The following is a 20,632-nucleotide window of genomic DNA, read 5'->3' on the forward strand; positions in this document are numbered from 1 at the left end:
TCCAACCGACAGGAGTGTGTCCTCGCAGCGCCTGAAGGACCCCGGGTGCCAATAGCAAGCGTGAGTGAGTGTGTGTGTGTGTGGGAAGCGAGCGGTGTCGGGTCTGGTTTAGGCGAAGGAAAATTACACTTTATTTTCGTATCGAAAACGACGTAGCCGGAGTCCGGAGATGTTCGAGGAAGCGAGCGAGGTGTTCGACAACATGTTCAAGGGTTCCTTCCCCCTGACTTTCATCGTCTTCATCCCGGCCGTGTTGCTGCTGGTGTCGCCGCTGCCCACAGAGGCTGCCCACGAGTTCACCGTCTACAGAATGCAGCAGTATGACCTGCAGGGACAGGCGTATGGTGAGTGCTCCTTGGGGTGACCATATATTCTACAGGGTCTCAAATACCATGGGGTTAGGGTGACCATAAACTCTATAGGGTCTCAGATACCATGGGGTTAGGGTGACCATATATTCTACAGGGTCTCAGATACCATGGGGTTAGGGTGACCATATACTCTACAGAGTCTCAGATACAATGGGGTTAGGGTGACCATATACTCTATAGGGTCTCAGATACCATGGGGTTAGGGTGACCATATATTCTACAGGGTCTCAGATACCATGGGGTTAGGGTGACCATATACTCTACAGGGTCTCAGATACCATGGGGTTAGGGTGACCATATACTCTACAGGGTCTCAGATGGTGACCATATACTCTACAGGATCTCAGATACCATAGGGTTAGGGTATTTTTTTACAGGTTCACAACAACTTGTATGTAGCACCCTTCACGCAGGGGTAGTATCCTGGAGCACTTGACAGTGGCTCAGTCTGACACCAACCCAGGGGGAAGAGGGAGGAGGTGACCGTAAGCACGAGCCAAAAAGTAAGGTCTTTATATATGAGGGTCTCAAATGTATGACCATATTTTGTAAACCAAATCCGGGGACACACGTGTATATCGGCATCGTGCTCCGCCACTGCCAAGCGCTCTGGGACGCTACCCTGATGAAGAGCGCTATATCAATGCAAATTGTTATGTAAAATCTATTGAATTCACCACAATTCCTCATGCTGGCAGTGAGTGGAGAAGCTTGTTGGATTAATGGCTGCATTAATGGCTCTGACATCAGTGTTATTGTTCTTGTTCAGTTTGTTGCTGAACTCAAGACAGGGCAAATTTGGTACCAGGGACACACAATACCTCACCTGGGGATGTCCCCGAAATTGGGGGACATATGGTCACAATACAATTTGGGTTGGGCCGTCTGCTGTGTCTGCCTCGTTGCATCATCAACATCTCCCAAGCGCTTTGCACAACAAGGTATTGTCAGTTTGGTGCTCTTGCCTCTGGGTCAGAAATCACAATAGAATGATAATCCTTGCGTTTGATAATACATATAAGATATCAAAAAAAAATTCTTGAAATGGTTTGCCGCCTGTGTGTTTGTTGGCAAACCTGGTAGCCACTTAGCACACAGCCAGGTCCTACAAACTAGCAATCAAGTGAATGACTAATTTACCTGGCAGATTGTTGACCAGGACACTGGTAAGTTGTGGATTCAAGTCCTATATCAGGATTTTAAGGTCACAGTCTGGAGTGATGCTCCAGTGCACTGCTGGGGGAGTGTCACATATTTCAGTGATTCCATCCTTGAGATGGGATGTTAAACTAAGGATCCCATCTGCTTGAGTTAGGGATTTAATTACACCATGCTGCCTTGGCCAACAATTGTCCAGATTTATTGGCCATTCGTTTCATGGCTGTTTACAGTGTGTTATTTTGGGAAACGCAGCAGTCATTTTGCACACACAACTCCTGACACCAATCACATGTGAAGCATTTTGCGACATTTGAACATCACAAACAATATATTAGATGTAAAGGTTATAAGTGGGACAACAACTCTCCTGCGCCAGCAATGTTCTGCACACTGTGGTCTGATGAATGGGCAATTTTGATCATTTTAAATCTGGGAGAAATATCGTTAAGAAAACTTCTGCACTTCTTTCAAATAGCGCCAAAGGATCTGTAATCTGGGTTTAAGACACTGGAGCAGACGGAGAGGCAGAACTTTTATTTAACAGCATCTCCAACAATGCAGCTTTGGAGTCTCAGCCTAGGTTGTGAGATAAAGTCTCCGTACAGGGTCTGATTCAGAGGCCAGAGCATGACCATTCTGAACATCTGCTTCAACTAAGGGAATTCACTGCATAAAAATGCATGACACTGGTGGGTTTTTCACAGATTCCACCTTTTTGTTATCTGTGTATCTGTTGCAGTTTCAACCAGTTGCATCGCTTTTTTAAAAAAAAGTTTCTTCCAAACATAAATTATCTTTGCAAGATTAGAAGCGAAAGTTAAGCAGACTTCAAGAAATGGATGTACCAGAAATATGGATCTCTGTGGTGTGATTACAAGACTAATTTAATCATAAGGTTTCACCTGTTGCCTTGTCCTAAGAACAAAACTTGTGCTTATAAACTAGCAGTGTGAATTCACTCAAGTGGTGTTTGTTTTAGTAACTGGAGAAAGATGTCTGGGCACAATAGCCTGTGGAATTTTTGATTCAATTTTTACAACTTTCCATTGATGGACATAACCTCTCTCCCAGAAATGAGCGTCTGCCCCCTAGGACGACAATGACAACTTGCATTTATATAGCACCCTTCATGCAGGATAGTGCCTTAGAGCCCTGCAGAGTGGTGGGGTTGGACACCGAGCAAAGGTGGGGGGAACCATAGATGTGGTCGAAGGTAGATCTTAAGATGGGATTTAAAGATTAAATAAAGAGGGTGTGAGGAGGAGGGATTGATGCCAGATGCCATGCTGCAGTTTAACGGGCACAAGGTTGCTGTGGATATCATTCATAGAATGCAGAGTACACCTGATGAGTCTTCAAGATAACTACAAAAAGAATTAATATTCCTGGTGCCTTATTATTATTAATGTTATTATTAATATAATGGTGCCTTTCGCCCACAAAACATAAAGCAATTCACTTTACAGTATATTCTGTGAAGCGCTTTGAGATGTCTAGACGACGTGATAAGACGCTATATCAAATGCAAGGATTATTATCTATCAAAGTGGGTTTTACTGTAAAGTGTAATGGCTGGGTGTCTGTAGGCCACTTCCAGTTCCTCTTCTGTTCAATCCCCTATAAAAATTGGGATCTTTGAACAGTTGATTCCTGTTTCCATTGGGTAGACCCTCTTGTTAGGACTCGCAACTATTAATTTGCTTTGTGAGTCGAGCAGCAACTTTTCAAAACAACATTTGTTTTTTTGTTAGTGGTTAGAAACTTATCTCTGATGGTTCTCATTTACTTTACCCGTGTAAATGGAATTAGCAGAATGAAAGACATGGTCTCCGAGGCAAATGTAGCCCTGTTTAAATATTCTGAGTGGAGAGGGGAGCAAATCCATACAGCGAGCAACCTGTTTTAAGTGGGATTACAGTTCCAAGGCCTGTCTGTTCCACGGAGTGGCTAATGTAATTAATTTAGGAGGATGAACACTGATCTTAAGCTAGCCAGAGCTGCAAGGATACAGCGATTGTGAGCATTAAATCTTAAAGTAACATTGACAGGATCAAGTTGTATTCATAATGAAATGGGGGGGAGGAAGTAGAGAGAGAATGTCTAAAAGAAGTATCCTGTAAGAGGCAATCAAGGGAGTAGGTGTGTGAACTCACAAGAACTCACAACTCTTACAAGTCTATTTGGGCTCCTGACCTATTGTTTATATCCTCAAAGTATGATGTTGCAAACATTTTTTAAAAAGCATCACAAAGTCATTTGAAAGTGTTGTACTCAGTGAATCACTTATTACTGTTCTAATCAGTACTGATGAAATATAGAGTTCTATGGGTCCGATATATGGATTCAAGTAAGGTTTAAAGACTTGGAGTCCAGCGGTCATCAATAATAGAGACTATAAACATGTCTTTGGGTATTAGCATTACGGGGAAATAAAGCATTTAACTGTCTTAGCCATTGGATTTATCACTTTTCTAATTATTTTTTGTGCGTTGTAGTGATATTAAGATAATCATTAAGCAGTGTGTAGCAGACTTAAGATGGGCTGTGGAGCGGGCTGTGTTTCGTCTGAATTAATCTGTTTGTTAATTGTTGGGTCCTTTTTTGTAGATATTGTAGATAGTTTGGGTTAAAATATGTGGAGATTCTGGCTGTGCTGGGAAGGTTCACCTCTGTCGCAACAAGGCAGCAGAAGACGAACTTCCTCATTAATGCTGACTCATCAGTGGGTCTGTGGCTTTAACTCTGCTAATGATCAATTCTTCAAGGTCAACCCTCAGTATCTCCTCGCTCTCCCTTTCCAAATGGGGAAGGGATAGCATCAAAGCCCATCAAAACAGCTATGGATAAAATAAGACAAAAGGTTTTTAATCACAGTTTTGATTTAGGAAGGTGACCCTACGCTTCCAATTTAATTGATTTATTTTAAACACAGTTCAGCCTGACTCTTTTGTGAATTGTAAATTGTATTAGAGTAGATGGCTCCAGGGAGGGCGCTAGTACTTACCTGCACATACACGATAGACGAACAGTATGTAAACTTTCTAAATTATCATTATTTTTTAATTTATGCCCTCCCGAAAGGGCAGTTGGGGTCAACCTTATGCTGGAAGATTGTCAAGACACACCTAGGGGCAAGTGTACAACATTGTTAATATATCGCATTGGATCATAAATAATTAGCCAAGACAAACACGTACAGAGAGAGACTGTGATTCAGTTTTTCTACTCCCAAATGGAGTTAGTGTCTCTTAAACTCACAGATGGCTTCATTGGGGTCAATGTACCACATTGAGGTGCACTGACTGGAAATAGGAGTAGATTATTCTGTCTATCAACCTGTTCTGCCAGTTTATGTGGACATGCTGGGTCTTAACCTTACTTTCCCAAGATTCTGTCTATCTCCCTTTCAAACATCTCGAATCGTTCTGTCTCCATGGCCTTGAGAGCACATGCTCACAATCTTTTGTAAAGAAATGTGTTCCGATCTTATATCTAATCATTTAGCCCTAATTTTAAGACTGTCGCCTTGATTTGGATCCATCTGTCAGAGGGAAGAGTCATCCATTATTTAGCTAACCATTCTGTTCATGATTCTAAAAAATATTCATGAGAGAAAAANGATAATAATTTGGTCAGTCAATCCACGACTGTTTGCAGGAAACTGCTGTGTGCAATTGGCTGTCATGTCTCACCCACAAAACATGCAGTCACTACACGTTACAGTATGTCCTGGAAGCGCTTTGACAGGTCGTGAAGACGTGATGGAGCACTATATCACATACAAGGATTATTATTATAAATGCCTCAAGAAGATGGAATAAAGGCATTGAATATCCAGGAGATGAATTGGTTGCAAACTGGCAGTTTTCAGCACATTACAGAAACATGAGTCTTTTCTCTCCGGCAGGGACACGGAATGCAATGCTTAACACTGAGGCCCGGACTGTGGAGGCGGACGTGCTGAGCCGTCGCTGTGTGATAATGAGACTAGCGGAGTTCTCCTTCGAAAAATTCCAGGAGGCCATTCGGCAGTCAGCTGGGGCAGTGGTCGTCATTCTGCCCCAGAATATGTCCACGATGCCTCAGGACGTCATTCAGGTGAAGTGCGATTCCCATTGTACCCACTTAAGCACTCTGAGATGCCGCCTGAACGTGAAGGGCGCTATACAAATGTAATTGGTCGTTGAAGTTCTTGTTGAGGGGTGAGAGAGCAAAATATACACAGCCGGGCAGTCGAGTGCACAGAAGACTGTCGCGAGGGGGTATTTGGGAAATTAGCAGTTTACTCAGTGGGTTCCAATAGCCCACTCAGGAATCTCCTTTTTTTTCCTTTCCAGTTGTGGGTAGGCTGTCAGGATTGAACTCGAAGGGAAGGGCCATAGTTTAACCAATTTCAAAGTTGACACTCATTTTTGGACATGAGGCAACTCGTTCTAAATTTTAAGACATTGTTTTGCTCCATTCAAGCATCTCTTTATCTGCTGATCTGCCCCGGGGGTGATTGAGGAGAAAAGGGAGCGAGGAAGCTGATGGAAAATTGCAAGATTGAACTTTCGATGATTTACTTTTAACAACAACAGCTTGCATTTATGCAAGGTAGCTTCCCAGAGAGCTTTAAAATGTGTGATTAAAAAATCAAATCCAAGAGTGTCTTTTGGCAGTTACTGGCTTTCGTAGACTGAGCTGTGGGTTTTGTATTTAATTTGCAGCAATTTATGGAGATTGAGCCCGAGCTGCTGGCGACCGAGACCATCGTCCCGGTGTACTTTGCGCTGGAGGATGACGAGCTCCTGTCCATACACGATCAGACAAAGGCGGCCTCCGTGTCCCAGGGCACCGCCTCAGCGGCAGAGGGTGAGTCAGTCAGTGAGCCTGATAAAGTCTGTCTGGCGGTCATGTTGGCAGCAGCTGTTTACCAATGTGGCGAACATCAGAACAGAGGACCAAGTAGGGTCTTCTCCTGATAACTCCACAGTTATAATTCAGTCACTGACTTATAACTGCAGCAATGCCAATGGAACTCCACTCAAATGCCAGCTTCTTCCAGCTGTATCGGGTGGTTAGTGATCTGACATATCAACTTCCAGCAGGAGCCACTGTTTCCATTTCCTGTAATGTATTTGAGTCTCCGTGTTCCCTCTAATAAATTTTCCAATCCAGACAAACTGCTACTTTTACAGATGTCGAGTCTGCGCTTCTCTTTAGCTGTTGGCCTGAATGTATGTTGTTTTTAATCTATCTGTACCTCGCAACTTAGACGTTAGTAATAAATTGACGAACCTCCTCTCCTGCCCTCAGTGCTCATACACACAGCTACAGCCAATGGGTTTCAAATGGTCACCAGTGGAGCCCAAAGCAAAGCCATCAGTGACTGGGCAGTAACCAGCCTGGAGGTAAGTCCTGTGTTTTCCCTCTCCACCCCCCCCATCTGGGAAATTTGGAAAATTTACTTTTTTTTTCTCCTGTGGATTTTATCTCCTCAATTCCCAAGACATTTACCAGTAAATATTCAGTCTCTCTCTCTCTCCTCTACTTTGTCTGTGAGAATTATGGCTGAAATACTGAAGATCTGTTGCGGTTTTCACATATTCTAAAATTGTCCTTACAAGTTTTACGGTACGAAAGATGAAATTAAATCTGTGTGTGTTGCAGTACCATTATCTGCCTTCTAGTGGCAACATAGACAGTAACTTCCACAAGCCCAGTAGCTCTCTTTATCAGGCACTTAGTTGGATTACAACAATAATAATCCTCACATTTGATATAGTAGCTTGTGAAATTGGGTTCAGGCGTTTGTCAGAAACCACACCAAGAATATCATTAAAACCTTTTATTAGCAATTATAAAACCACACAAGCATAAGCGTCACATTAGACCTGACCCATTACTCGTAGCGCTTAAATGACTACGAAAGCACTATATCTTAAGATGCATTCAATACTAAAATTCTAAATCTCTATTAAAAGAAATGTGATATATGAAATGTGCCTAAATAATCTCTTAACGGTTTTGCATGTATGTTGGGTGTGTAAGTAGGAGAGCTACTACCAAGCAGGCAGGAAGTTGTGACGAAGTTCTAAGGCTGGCACAAAAGTTAAACACTGTCTCTGGTGTGCTGCTGGCTGCAAACGTCTCTGGCTTGCTTCTAGCTGCAAACGTCTCTTTGCGGTCCACTCCGGCGAGAGCTGGACTTGTCCCCTTTCCCTCAAAGGCACTCTTCTCCGTAGAGGTTCGTCCCCTTCCTCTCCTCGGATGCTTGAATACTTCTAAGTTTGGGCTACTTTTTTTTAATATACCCTTTTTCGCCAGCCACCTGTATTTTATCTACTTTCTTCTCATTACTTCTCTCTCTCTAATTGTCAGTTCTAAAACCCTGCTCTTTTGCTCCAGCATCCTTTTCCTCAGTTTTAATTGCTAATTTCGTATACCTGCCCACACATTTGGCTTCCCATCCATTCTCCTAGTCCAATTATCCCAGGTTCCTATTTCTCCTCCCCGTAGGTCACATGCCTTTGTAAGCGCAGATAGCCTACCATCCATCCTCCCGATCCAGCTATCCTTATCTTCTGGCTTTGGGTCGCATTCCAGTGTACTCTCGCCTAGCTCAGCGTCTCTTTACTAGGACTGTGGGTGTGTGTGTGATGCATGCCACATAGCAGTTTTTATTTCTTTAATTCTTTCTACTTAATTCATCTATTCACTAGTACTAATGAGTACTGTAAACCCAACTATTTACAGCTTATCACGTCATATTAATAAGTAGTGCTTCAATCCACAACCTTCTAGTGAGGGTGCTACCAACTGAGCCAGGCCGACACTTTCCAAGGGTTGGAAAACTTTGTTTATAAAAACAGATTTGTAAAAATAAATAAATCCCTAAAATTTTGGAAACTCTTAAGTTGAGCATCTGTAGCAAACAAGGGACATGTAGTATGTCACACTGAGTTCCTCTTTTAGAATATCATCTGATCAAGCAATGCTCAAACATTACAGGTTTGAGCTAGCCCAAGAAGGGAACAAAAGCATTGCGTCTTTGAAGGAGGAGGGAGGACCATTCTTGTACATGGAAGTGCATCTCCCAATCAGTGCTGAGTGACAAAGTCACCATTATTTTGTTTGCCGAATGCTTTTGCTCTTCCCTGACCCTGTGTCAGCTGGTATACCAAGCTTTCCGATTACAAAAGTACCCACTGTTTTTTTTTTTCAGGGACGATTGACTGGTCTGGGAGGAGAGGATCTGCCCACCATCGCAATTGTTGCACACTACGACTCCTTCGGCGTGGCCCCTGTGAGTTACAACAAATTTATATAGCGCCCTTCACGCGGGGTATCGTCCCGGAGCACTTAACAGTGGTGGAAGAGCCGGGAGAGAGGGAGGGTGCAAGGTGACAGTAAGCACGATCAAAAAAGGAAGGTCCTTAGGCATGATCAGTTACACTGATTTGCTGTTACTAGGATTTGGTTGATTGTATCGAGTTTGAGGATATTAAATGTTGTTATTAATTTGATATATAGCACCTTAACACATCTTTGAGACGTCTCAAAGCGTTTCACAGGATACACTGTAAAGTTAATTGGCTGTGTATTTTGTCGGTGAAATGTGTAAGTCAGCAATTGACTACATGATTGAAAGCAGCATGTATGATTATGTTTGACTTCTGTTGTTCCCTGTGACAGTGGCTGTCATACGGAGCTGACTCTAATGGGAGTGGGGTGGCAGCGTTGCTGGAACTGGCTCGTCTCTTTTCTCGACTCTACACGTACAAGAGGACACATGCAGCGTGAGTTAATTCATAACAAGTTTTTTTTTAAAAAAACCTGTGTTATATCTTCTGACTCCCAGTTTAACTTGGCAATGTAATCTACATGCAATCCTCGTTAATGTGAAAACAAGTTAATAGATGTGGTTTTATTCAGTGGGTGTCTCAACTGCACAGACCAGGAAGGGAGCAATGCTGAGTTACTGATCTCAGTTGTGGTAGTAATTGTGGTTGCAATTGGCTTTGATGGGTTGGGGGAGTGATCAATTAAAACATTGCCAGCCTTTCCACTCCCTCCGCTCGGCGGGCGCTGGCCTATTCCGTGTCCCCTCACCATTGGCAGTCGGACCGTCAGCTTTTCTGCCAATATCCTCTCGAATGCCGTCTCAGAATCCCTTTGCCTTTCCCACTCTTGTCTCCTTCAAGGCCCGTCTCAAGACTTTCCTCTTTGACTGTACCTTCGATCGTCCTCCATTCCTTTTGATTCCAGCCCCCAGCACAAATGCAAACCCTTGACTGTCCAGAGCCTCGGAATGTCATCCCGACATCCCAAGGTGGTGGTTGTGTATTCACGCTGGGTGAGAACAAAATCAGGCTCAGGAAAGCTGTTACTTACAATTGAACAGAGGAAAACCACCATTAATCACTTCAAGCCATTATCACATTAATGTATAAGTATCATCATATGCATCTTTTCTTTCAGATACAATATCCTGTTCTTTGTATCTGGGGGAGGGAAATTCAACTACCAGGGAACAAAGCGCTGGCTGGAAGATAACCTCGACCACACAGGTCAGCCCAGGCTGGGTGTAACCGATACAATAATGAACCCCGTCTTTTGGAAGATGCCTTCGTGATTGTGAGCTCTTCAGATGGAAATCAACTCTTATTTACGGAAACATTAAACATAGATAATTTTTATATGTGGTGAATCCTCAAAAAAAAAAAGCAGATTTCTGGCATTGATTTGAGAGAAATGCTGTGTGGGAGTGTAGTGGTTCCCAGGTTGGTGAGCTGTGTGGTAAGAGTGAATTCTTTGTTGCAGATTCCAGCCTCCTGCAGGATAATGTTGCCTTTGTCCTGTGCCTGGACACAATGGGCAATAACAATGACCTTTATCTGCACGTCTCAAAGCCACCAAAGGAGGCAACCCCACAGCATGCCTTCCTGAGAGACCTGGAAATGGTAAGTGAGTCAGGAAGATTTTAGCACCTGGGATGAGAGGGTCATTGCCAGGAGCGGCAGGAGGTGGAGCCATTCCTTTTTATTTCTTCCTGCTCACACCCCCGCCTCCAGCGCACGCCTCACTGAAGGTGCCAGACCTCAGAAACCTTATTACGCTCTTATGTGTAATTTCTGGGAATAGGATTGACCCTGGCTTTAACATGGCTCTGATGCTGCCTCCATCCAGGGCCTGCGACTTGCTACAGGGAAGTGATTTTATTTGAGGGATTATTGCATAGTAATTGTTCCTTCCTCAGGCCTCACTCATTTACTGGCCTAATATAGATAAAAGCATCGTCTTGATGCAGCACTATGCCACCTAGAACACTCTATCCCTCCCTTACTTCCTTGAAGGCCCGCCTCAAGACCCTGCTCTTCAACCGTGCATTCGGTCACCTTCCTACCCCACTGATCCCAACCCCCAGCTCGGGTTCAAATCTCTGACTGTCCATCGCCTTGGGACGTCCTTCTGACGTGAAAGGCACTATGCAAATGTAAGTTGTTGTTGTATTTTCCCTGCCTCACTTTCCTCCGGGGCACTGATCAGTGTAACCACTCACTTGTTTGCAGGTGACATCCAGCCAATACAAAGAGGTCAAATTTTCGATGGTGCATAAAAAAATCAACTTGGCAGAGGACATGCTGGCGTGGGAGCACGAGCGCTTTGGTATCCGGCGGCTACCTGCTTTCACCATGTCTCACCTCGAGAGCCACAAAAGCAGTCTGCGCACCACTGTCATGGACGTCAGGTGAGACCCGTTCTGCGTTCGCTCGTCCATTTGTTGAGTTCAACACGTGGGAGATTGCAGCCCGCTCGGGGTGGGAGAGAGAGATCCTGTTTATCATTGAGTCCTTCCCTTGTGAAGTGAACATCCCATGCAATCCCAGTCGGCATAGTGCTCGTCCCAGTCAGTCGCTGGAGCCGGTTTAGCACTGAAGATGTGAGTTACTCTTTAGCCCTGAATCTGCCCTTGCTGTGACAACTCAGGGAAAATGGTATCACTTTTTCAGCTACTTCAGTCTGAATCAGTTCTAGTGTAATGGACTTTGCATGTGTTCATGCGTTCATCTTGTTGATATCTTGTGTGTGTGTGTGCGTCCACGTATGTGATGTACATAGGATGCACTTTTAGCCTTGCACTTAATCCGAGGCAGAGCTGCTCATCATCGCCTTTCATTTTGCTCCTGACTCAGGTCCCAGATTGATATTCAGAAGTTAAGTCGCAATACCAGAATAATAGCAGAAGCATTGGCACGGGTAATTTACAACTTAACAGAGAAGGTAAGATCAGTACTCCTCTTACTTTTGCATGCACTCTGCAAACCCACTCTATGGTTTATTGCATGCGCGCATGTGTGTGCGTGTGTAACTGGCAGAGGAGTGTGTACAGCAGGTAGGTGTGTTGTTTATTTTACATGTAAAGAGGCACATGCTGCTATATATGTACCAAGCTTTGTTGCATCTATTCCCTGTTCTCAGGATTGTTCTCTTTTTAAGGGTGCCCCATCGGACCTTCAGATCTTCACAGAGCAAATGGTAAGCAGAGCCTTTCATCTGAACAGCCCCCTTCTTCCCCCACCCCAGGGTCAAAGCTTTGACAGAAAGATCTGGCTTCCCCTGGAGTTTGAAAAGAGATTATCTCCTCCTAAATCTCCCATCACGGAAGTTTGCCCACTTCTTTTTCTATTTAAGAAAAAAATCAAGCTATAAAAATATTAAATTTCTGTTTCGTTGATTGAAGAATATCTTATCGCCCACAAATTACACAGTCAATGCACTTCACAGCATATCCTGTGAAGCAATCTGAGACATCTTGAAGCCGTGACAAGGCGCTATATCAAATGCAAGGTTTATAATTATTGCCGAACTGAACACAAGCTAGAGAATCACCAGGATGATGGGGATCTCTCACTGTTTGTCTCCTCTGCTCGCCCTCCTCAGCAGTTACAGGAGGACCAGTTATCATCTGTATTAGACTGGTTAACAACACAGCCTCGTGCTGCACAGTTGGTGGATAAGGACAGCAGCCTGATCGCCACAATGGAGTATTACATGAGCAGATACCTGAAAGACGTTAAACGGCATCATGTGAAAGCAGATAAGAGGTACGTTCCCCTGAAAGGGCTCTTTCCAGATGATCAATTCAATCAACTCAGCCTCAGCCTGCCTGCCGAGGTGGAGTCATTCTTCAGGTAACCAGTGAAAAAAGGAATGATTATTTTTCTTCCTCTCTGTTGGTTTCAGAGATCCAGAATTTGTCTTCTATGATCAGCTGAAGCAAACCATGAATGCCTACAGGTATGAAACTGATCCAGGATTGCAAGTTGTTCTGATAAGTAACTGGAGCGGGTTCTGAAATCCTTTTGGAATATCTTTTCAAAGAAGGAGCACAGAGGCGCAGGATATTGTTGATTCAGTAACCGTTTCTAAGCGATCTGTTCTGATTGTGGAGCGAGTTCCTCATCAGTTGCTGATAACCAAAATGGTTTGCCAACTTTGTTATAAATTCACAATATATATTTAAAGACTGTGGTTGAAAGTGCCATGGTCGTTGCACAACTTGCAGCTTTGGTTTGTGACTGAAGCTGCAGGATTCACTGCCAAATCTGTTTCAGAAGATCACAATCCCAAAAGCTGACCAAAGGCTGATTTTCTTTGTCAGCTGACCTGTCAGATGTTTTTGAGCCTTTGCCTCAGCTGAGAAACATCCTCAAAACAAAAAGATTATCAGAAAACAGAGTTGCTATCAGCACAGCGACTTCTCCTTTGCAAGCAGGGCATTACTGTCTATCAGTGAAACTTTGCTGTGACCTGGGACTGGAAGTAAGAAACCTGATTGAGACAATGGTTCTGTCTACTTGTTCGTTCTCTTTCCTCCCACCTTTTGCACAGTTAAAATGACATTTCTGTTTGTTATTTGTTTGTTTGCAGAGTGAAACCTGCCATCTTTGATCTGCTGTTGGCGCTGTGCATAGCAGCATACCTGGCAGTTACGTATTTCGTTGCCCAGGTGAGTCCAGGTGTGAGTCACTGTGAGGAGGTCTCACTGAGAGACCAGGGCTGTGTGGCAGTGCGACACTGGAGCTCCCACCAGCAAACTCGCTTCTTTGCATCGCATAATATTCAGGTTCGATAGGCTAACTGGATTTAGGACATGCTGATTTGCTCCAAAAATGACTTGTATGAGAGAGTTCCCACAACAACAAATTCCATTTATAAAGCGTCCTCGCGTACGGTAGAGTCCCAGAGTATTGCGTATTTTTTTCCAATTAAAGTCCTGTTAGAAAACGCTGCCTTTTACAATGGGGTGTTTTTGAACTAGCGCTGAAAAGGGTTAAGGAGTGACCTGATGCCACCCTTAAGTTTATGTTGGGCTGCAACGGGGCTAGATAGTGATCTGTTTATTTTCATTGGTACGGCAAGTCAGTAATCTGGACACAAATTCTGACTAATTTCAGAAAACAAATGAAAGGTGTGTTTGGAAAACATTTCTTTGGACAGAGGATGGTTGGAATGCAGAATCCTCTAAAACAAACTGTAATGAGGGCACAGATACCATAAATAGCCTTGAAGAGGATGAATATTAAAGGCTGTGAGAAGGGAGAGGAGCATGAGATTATGTGGAAGGGGGAAAAAAAAAGGCTGATTAATGGGCCAAATGGCTTATTTCTGTGCTGTAACGTTCTGTGATTCTATAGCAAATTCTGTTGCTGTTTATTTACTGGCTGAAGCGTTTTGCCCACAAAATATACAGTCAATTCACTTTACAGTGTATTCTGTGAAGCGCTTGGATGAATCTCAAAGACGCAATAAGGAGCTATATCAAATGCAAATGATTTATTTTTTAAAAAATCAATTTCCAGCTGCAAAAACTAAAATCTCGCTTTTTTTTCCACTATCCGCAGAACTTCGGTTTCTTTTACAACACAGTCCGACGGATCACCCTGAAACAGAAGCAACACTGACGACAGACCACCAACTCCCGCACTAAGGGGGCTTCCTCCCAGTTTATATTATAAAAAAACTCCCCATGTCATTGTGGCTTGTTCTGACCAGCCGCACTGAGCCACTCACTGCCACCATACCACCCACAGGGTTAAGATGTTTCCTGAATCACTGTTTGAGTTGGACTTTTATCTTCCCCTTCCCACCACTACCACCCCAATTCCATCTATGCTTCAATTCTTACCCAAAGGCACCTCCTGTTCGGCACACACCGCCCAAACCAAGCTGCCTGTGTGTGCCTTTGGTAAATTGAAACCAATCCATGCACCGATTGCAATGTTTTAGTTTGATCCTGTTCATCACATTCTGAAATGCCCCTTTAACTGGGTGTTTCGACTCTCAATGGAATCAATCCTTTTTACTCCAGATAAAAAGAAAACGGTTGTAAATAGCGAAGGGCAAAGGGACGTTTGTTTCAAAATTGGGGTCTGTGTACGCGAGGTACCATTCACCCCAGTGCTGTTTCTGATTTTTTTTGTGTCCAAATAATGTCGTCCCAACCAGCCCCTAAACTAGCCTGGGTTTGTGTGTTGAGTGTGCAGCCAAGACATTAGGCAACTGAGAGAGGGAGCAAGTTTCACTGCACTGAGCATCCCAATCCCTTCTGGTCCCATTATTCCTTGGTCGTTACTCCAGGGGGGCTGTTGCAAAGATTTTTTTTATTAATAAGAGCACACTCTACTCGTGGTTAGTCTGTGAAATAAGTTCACCTGCAGCACCTCTTGTGGGGAGAGAGAGAGAGTGTCCATCCATATCCTCATTTTAACAGAAGAAAACAGACCCACTTAACAAGCACACGGTGGATTGTCTCTTTGAAAACCGAAAGGAGAAAGTTTGCTCCTGTTGAACTTTGCGATGTATTGTTTCCCTATTTCGGGGTTTATTTTGGAAACACTAGGGGATATCGGAGAGGGGGGGGTGTTTTGTTTTTTACCCTCAGTTGATTTGCGACGCTGAATCCTGAGCTTTTATTTATATATTGTAAATGGTTCTTTGTTTGCAAAAAAAAATCATTGAAGTTGACAATTTCCTCCTGTTGTCTAATGCAATGGATTATGGGGATAAAGAGTGGAGCTGTGCAGAACGGGAAGTCCCGATACAGATGGGAGGACCACGCAATAAATGAGAAACTGGACGGAGCAAGTCATCTGCACCAGTGTTGCAATGTGTTTTTGTAACGTTGTGATATTTTCGCTTTCTCTTATTTCCCCCACTCTGCACTCACTCCCGTGCATCCAGCAGCTCGTGTGGCCATTCATAAGCCAGACTTAAGCGTGGCAGGTTATCTACAGTGGGATTGGAGGGGTAGAGACAGACTGATAATGATACTTGCATTGGATATAGCACTGTAGAGACATCTCTTAAGTGCTTCACGGAATATACTATAAATTGAATTAACTCAGCCCAAACACACAAGGATCAGTGGACACCGTCAACTTCCAATTATGTAGTGGCCGCCATGCAGGATAGTGTCTCGACTGCTTTGAACAGTGACCAGTTCCTGAAGTTACGGGTATAAAGAGGTTGGGTGTGTATCTAGTGAGCCAGGCAGGGGCTCGGTGAGAATCTGGGAAGACATCTTAAAGGGGTTGTTGGCCCCAATGATATTTGGATGTTTGAATACATCAACGTCTGATTTCAATCTTGTAACTAGCAGTCACACACCTTTGTGGGTATGTTTACTCTGAACAGATATTTTTTCTCCCCTTGAATCAATAACCTGTTTAGCCAGAACCACCCTCTCATTCAGCCCATAGCCCACATTCAAAGGTCAGTTACTCCTTTGTGCTGTCTTTACACAGAAGCCCCATTGACTTGATTGCATGTGTATGGGGCGGGAGATGGGGGGTGGGGAAGACTATGGATAGATTTTAGCTATAAAACTGCTTACTGAAGCAACATGCCTTTGGGGGAATTATGTACTTCATGCGTTTTGGCTTTTTTTTAAAAAAAGAAGCACAAGAAGAGTCAGAAAGTAGTCTTCTGCATCACTGGAAAGAAAGGCCAAGACGCAATCCCAGAAATCGGTGCACGATGCTGTTAATGAAAGAGTAATGGATTGTAGATAATGGATGGAATGGAACTTTGCTTTAATTATTTCCATGTTTCTCTGGAATCCTGGCAACACCACTAGGGAGAAAGGGTGAAATGGGTCATCGCATTGCTCTGGTGTAATGTAAGGCATCAGATTTATAACAACAATTCTTGTATTTGGTATCGTGCTTTAACCCATCGTTGAGTCGTCTCAAAGCACTTCACAGAAATACGTAAAGTGGAGTGACTTATTTTTTATTATATTCTTATTCCCTTTATTGGCACAGGTGCCCACTTTTTGCCCCAGTGACTTACCTCCTCCATTCTGCCTCTGCCAACAAATCGCATCCTAATCAGGTGCAGTCTGATTAGCATGAGTGGCAGTCATCTGCATCATTTAGTGCACCTGTGCAGTCACATGCTGGTTCGGCATACAAGCCTGGAGAATCTCCGGAAAGTTTATTAACTAAAGTGACTTGAAAATTCCAGGATTCCGAGGAATCCTTTGGGAAGTCGGATGGCGGATCAAGGGTACATTTCAGAATTAGGTAAGCGGGATGCGCCCTTCCAGGGAGAGAGTGCACATTCCAACAACCTATCTCTGGAATTTCCGTGTGTAGGTGGGATGCCTGGAATTCTCAGTTTGGATTGGATACTCTTAAACATGGTGATGGGTTTCTGCATGTGTCAGACACCTGCTGACCAAAAAAAAAGGCGGTTGTTTAATGGTTGTGGGATTAAATAGAACAAGATAACATGTGAGAATTGAATCATTTGCCCCCGTCAAATCTAATTGGGTTTCCTGTTCTATTATTAAATGAGTTTAGGGCAGTCTTCACCCAGAGACCAGAATTGCAGGTGTGGAAAATATTAGGAAGGGGAAGTGGGAGCTTTAAGTTGTCGAACCTGTGCTGTACTTGAATTAGGAGGATGGGGCAGAGGAGAGGCTGCTATCCTTGACCAAGGGAGTGCTGGAGGGAACCGAATGGAGGAAGCTTTCAGCTGTCTCTAACCCCCGTCGTTGCCTGACCTGGGAGTGTAGGTGTAGCAGTGTTTTAATTTCCAGCACCTCACTCCCCTTCCTTCACCTTGATAATGAGAATAAAAATACATCAAATGCATGGACACAGCTAAAAGCAGTTTGACGTGTGTGTGCGTGTGTGAGGGAAAGAGGTAAGTGCCTTTATTTTATTACATTGGAGAGATGAATCCTGTGCATCACTAGTCATCCATCTGCGACCTATTTCCTAGAGGGACCTGGACCTCCCACTCTTGAAAGCTTCTCGCCACATTGATATAAGAAAACCTATTCGGATTCACGATGCATTAATGGGATGAGAGCAGCTTTCAGGCTAACTTTCATTGCAACAGCAGAGACATTCTGAGAGGAGACCACAAGTGTGCTTGTAAAGAGGATGTAGAGAAAATACTATTGAACCGGAAAGCATGTTTACTCAGGGGTTGAGTCCTGTGGAATTGGCGTATAAAACCCATTGCTACCGCATTAATAAGTGGGGCATGATGAACTGCTTAGACGTAATGTGCAGAGCAAGCTTTCAACAAGGGCTTGAAGTCGAGCTGAACGTTTCGGTGGGACGAGGAGACTGGAACTGCCGTACAGCTCTTTCGTTCGTCTATTTCTTTTAAAGAAAAATTACAAATCGTTAAAGCAACCGAAGACTTTTTTTAAAATAGAAAACAAGAAGTTGTTGCATTTCTGGCTCTCTGGGGGAAAAAAATCTGTGTGTTTGTATGTGTGACAGACGGACAGACAGGTAAGGTGTTGTTTTAATGGAGACTAAAGGATATTGCACAGAAATGAATATTCGGTTAATTATTTAGCTTTTTTTCCGGAGAATCTGGGTCAACGTGTAAAATGGATCACCTCCTTTCTATCTTTTGGCTGTTCTGCTTCCAGTCTGTGTTAAACTGATAATAGTTAAGTTCGGGTTAATTTGTGAATTGTTGTAACTTGCCCTGATGTGGACAAATGGGTCACAGAGAAACTGCCAACGTGAAAGGCGCTGTATAAATGTAAATTGTTGCTTTTGACTTCCCAGTTTGTCAATTTAGTTCAGTTAGTGACCATTTCATCTCTGTTGGTCAGAAGGTTATGAGTTCAAATCCCATTTGGGAATCTGAGCTCACAGTAAGGTGTTACTTCATTGAGCTCAGTATACCTCCACTGCATTGTCAGAGATGCCGTCCTTGAAATGAAATGCTAATCCAAGGTCCTGTCTGCTTGTAAGGGGTCAGCAATAGAGAATATTGGTTGAAAAGAGAAGGAAGTTTCTCCTAATGTCCTGGCCAGCAATCCTCCACTTCATGACTATCTGTGAAGTCTTGTTCACATGGGCTGCTGCATTTGCCTGCAAATACAGTCACTACACTTGATAACAATTGAGGCATCTCAATGATGTGACGTGATAAGGCTCTATATCAAATGTAAGATTATTATTGTCAATTACCTTTGAAGCACTTAACAATATTCTGTGAAGCGCTTTGAGACGTCTAGAAGACGTGAAAAGCGCTATATCAAATGCAAGGATTATGATTATTATTTACAGAAGCTGTGTTAGATGCAAGGATTTTTTTTTGCCAGTGAGATTGAGCTCTGTAACACATGGAGGAGTCCCAAATTATACCCCGAATCTTTGTATAATAGAACCTAGAAGATCGTGTGCTGAGGCCTGAGCCAGGGAAGAGCCCATCAATCTCTCCATACTTTCCTGGCAGAAGTATCCCACTGGCATCAGAAGAAAGGTAATATGCCTTGGTAAGGATTGCTGAAGAGTTGTCTTTTTCTCCCCCTTTGCTGTGGCTGTGAGGTGTTCTTGTCATTGTGATTTGAGGCTAAAATCACTGAGAAATCACATTGCCAGGGATTCCCATACAGCCCCAGACCAGACCAGCCATCACTGAGAGATAGACAGCAAGAAATACAATGTCTAATGGCATCACTGACACACCAGAGGTATTTGTGTCTGTGCCTCACTTTGGTCTGTAGCTCAGGATAACGAGAAGTAAGCAGTTTCACAAATATCCTTTTGCATACTCTGGAACGCCATCCCACAGTCCCTTCACATCGCTTCCTCCCTTGCCTCCTTCAAGGTCGGTCTTAAGACCTTTCTCTTCGACCGTACCTTTGTTCTCCCTCCCACCTCACTGCCTCCCCTCACCCCTACACCCCTCCCCCCCCCCCCCCATGCTCGGGCCCTGATACCTGACTGTTCAGCGCTTTGGGATGTCCTCCTGACGTGAAAGGCGCTCTATAAATGTAATTTTGTTGTTGATGTTTGGTGAATATCGGTGCTGCTGAAGATGAGGTATGTAGTGATGCAATTTTTTACCTTGTCCCTCGTGCCCTCCATACCGCCATCGATGGCCACGCTTATCAGCCACTATGCCCCAAAGCTCTGGAACACTCTCCCTCAAGCCCTGTACCTTGCCGTCTCCTTCCCCATCTTCAGGTCACGCCTGAAGACCTTCCTCTTCGACCGTGCCTCCCTTTCCCTCTTCCCCTGGCTTGGCATCATACTCCAACTGCTGTCAAAGGCTCCAGGATGATACCTTGTGTAAGGGATGCTGTATAAGTGCAAGTTGTTGTTTTCTTGGGCATATCGTGGGTTAATGGGCTATCGTACATTTCACTCAGTGGCTTCTAAGGGAAGGTATTTTCTCAATGGTTTGGACTGTGACCAAACAGCCTGATCCCCATAGCCTGAGCTCTGTGCTGGTATAGAGCTTAGCCATTTGGAGAGCAGTATCATTGGAGAGCTTTGTTCACAGTGGCTAAGTTTCATACCCAGAGAGAAACAACGCATTGTATGATCATCTCCTATCTACTTTTCGCTGGGAAACAGTCCAGAGATTGTCTCAGGTTTGGATTCCATTAAAATTTTCAAGACTGAGGTGGATAGATTTTTATTAGGTCAGAGTATCAAGGGATGTGGGGTAAAGGCTGATAATTGGAGTTGAAGTACAGATCAGCCATGATCTAAATTTATGGCAGAACAGGTTTGAGGGGCTGAATGGCCTACTCCTGTTCCTACGTTCCTTATGGAGCAAGATAGAGA

General features: G+C 43.8%; 1 protein-coding gene across 1 annotated transcript; it reads left to right on the forward strand.

Annotated features, from left to right (window-relative positions):
* The first annotated feature begins 30 nt into the window (after window positions 1-30).
* ncln (nicalin) lies at window positions 31-15,691 on the forward strand. Its single transcript, XM_007898754.2, has 15 exons — window positions 31-344; window positions 5,440-5,630; window positions 6,242-6,386; window positions 6,831-6,925; window positions 8,740-8,820; window positions 9,210-9,313; window positions 9,996-10,084; window positions 10,338-10,477; window positions 11,087-11,265; window positions 11,711-11,798; window positions 12,015-12,053; window positions 12,459-12,622; window positions 12,762-12,815; window positions 13,449-13,527; window positions 14,423-15,691. The coding sequence occupies exons 1-15, from the start codon at window positions 170-172 to the stop codon at window positions 14,480-14,482; spliced, it is 1,683 nt and encodes a 560-aa protein (XP_007896945.1). The 5' UTR covers window positions 31-169; the 3' UTR covers window positions 14,483-15,691.
* Window positions 15,692-20,632: the final 4,941 nt, after the last annotated feature.

Source organism: Callorhinchus milii, unplaced genomic scaffold (assembly GCF_018977255.1).
Source record: "Callorhinchus milii isolate IMCB2004 unplaced genomic scaffold, IMCB_Cmil_1.0 Scaffold21, whole genome shotgun sequence".
NCBI classification, from domain to species: Eukaryota; Metazoa; Chordata; class Chondrichthyes; order Chimaeriformes; family Callorhinchidae; genus Callorhinchus; species Callorhinchus milii.

Coding starts and splice junctions, on each gene's coding strand:
- ncln (XM_007898754.2), top strand. CDS start 170: ATGTTCGAGGAAGCGAGCGAGGTGTTCGACAACATGTTCAAGGGTTCC. Junction 9,314..9,995: donor TACAAGAGGACACATGCAGC/GTGAGTTAATTC, acceptor CTTTTCTTTCAG/ATACAATATCCTGTTCTTTG. Junction 10,478..11,086: donor TCCTGAGAGACCTGGAAATG/GTAAGTGAGTCA, acceptor ACTTGTTTGCAG/GTGACATCCAGCCAATACAA.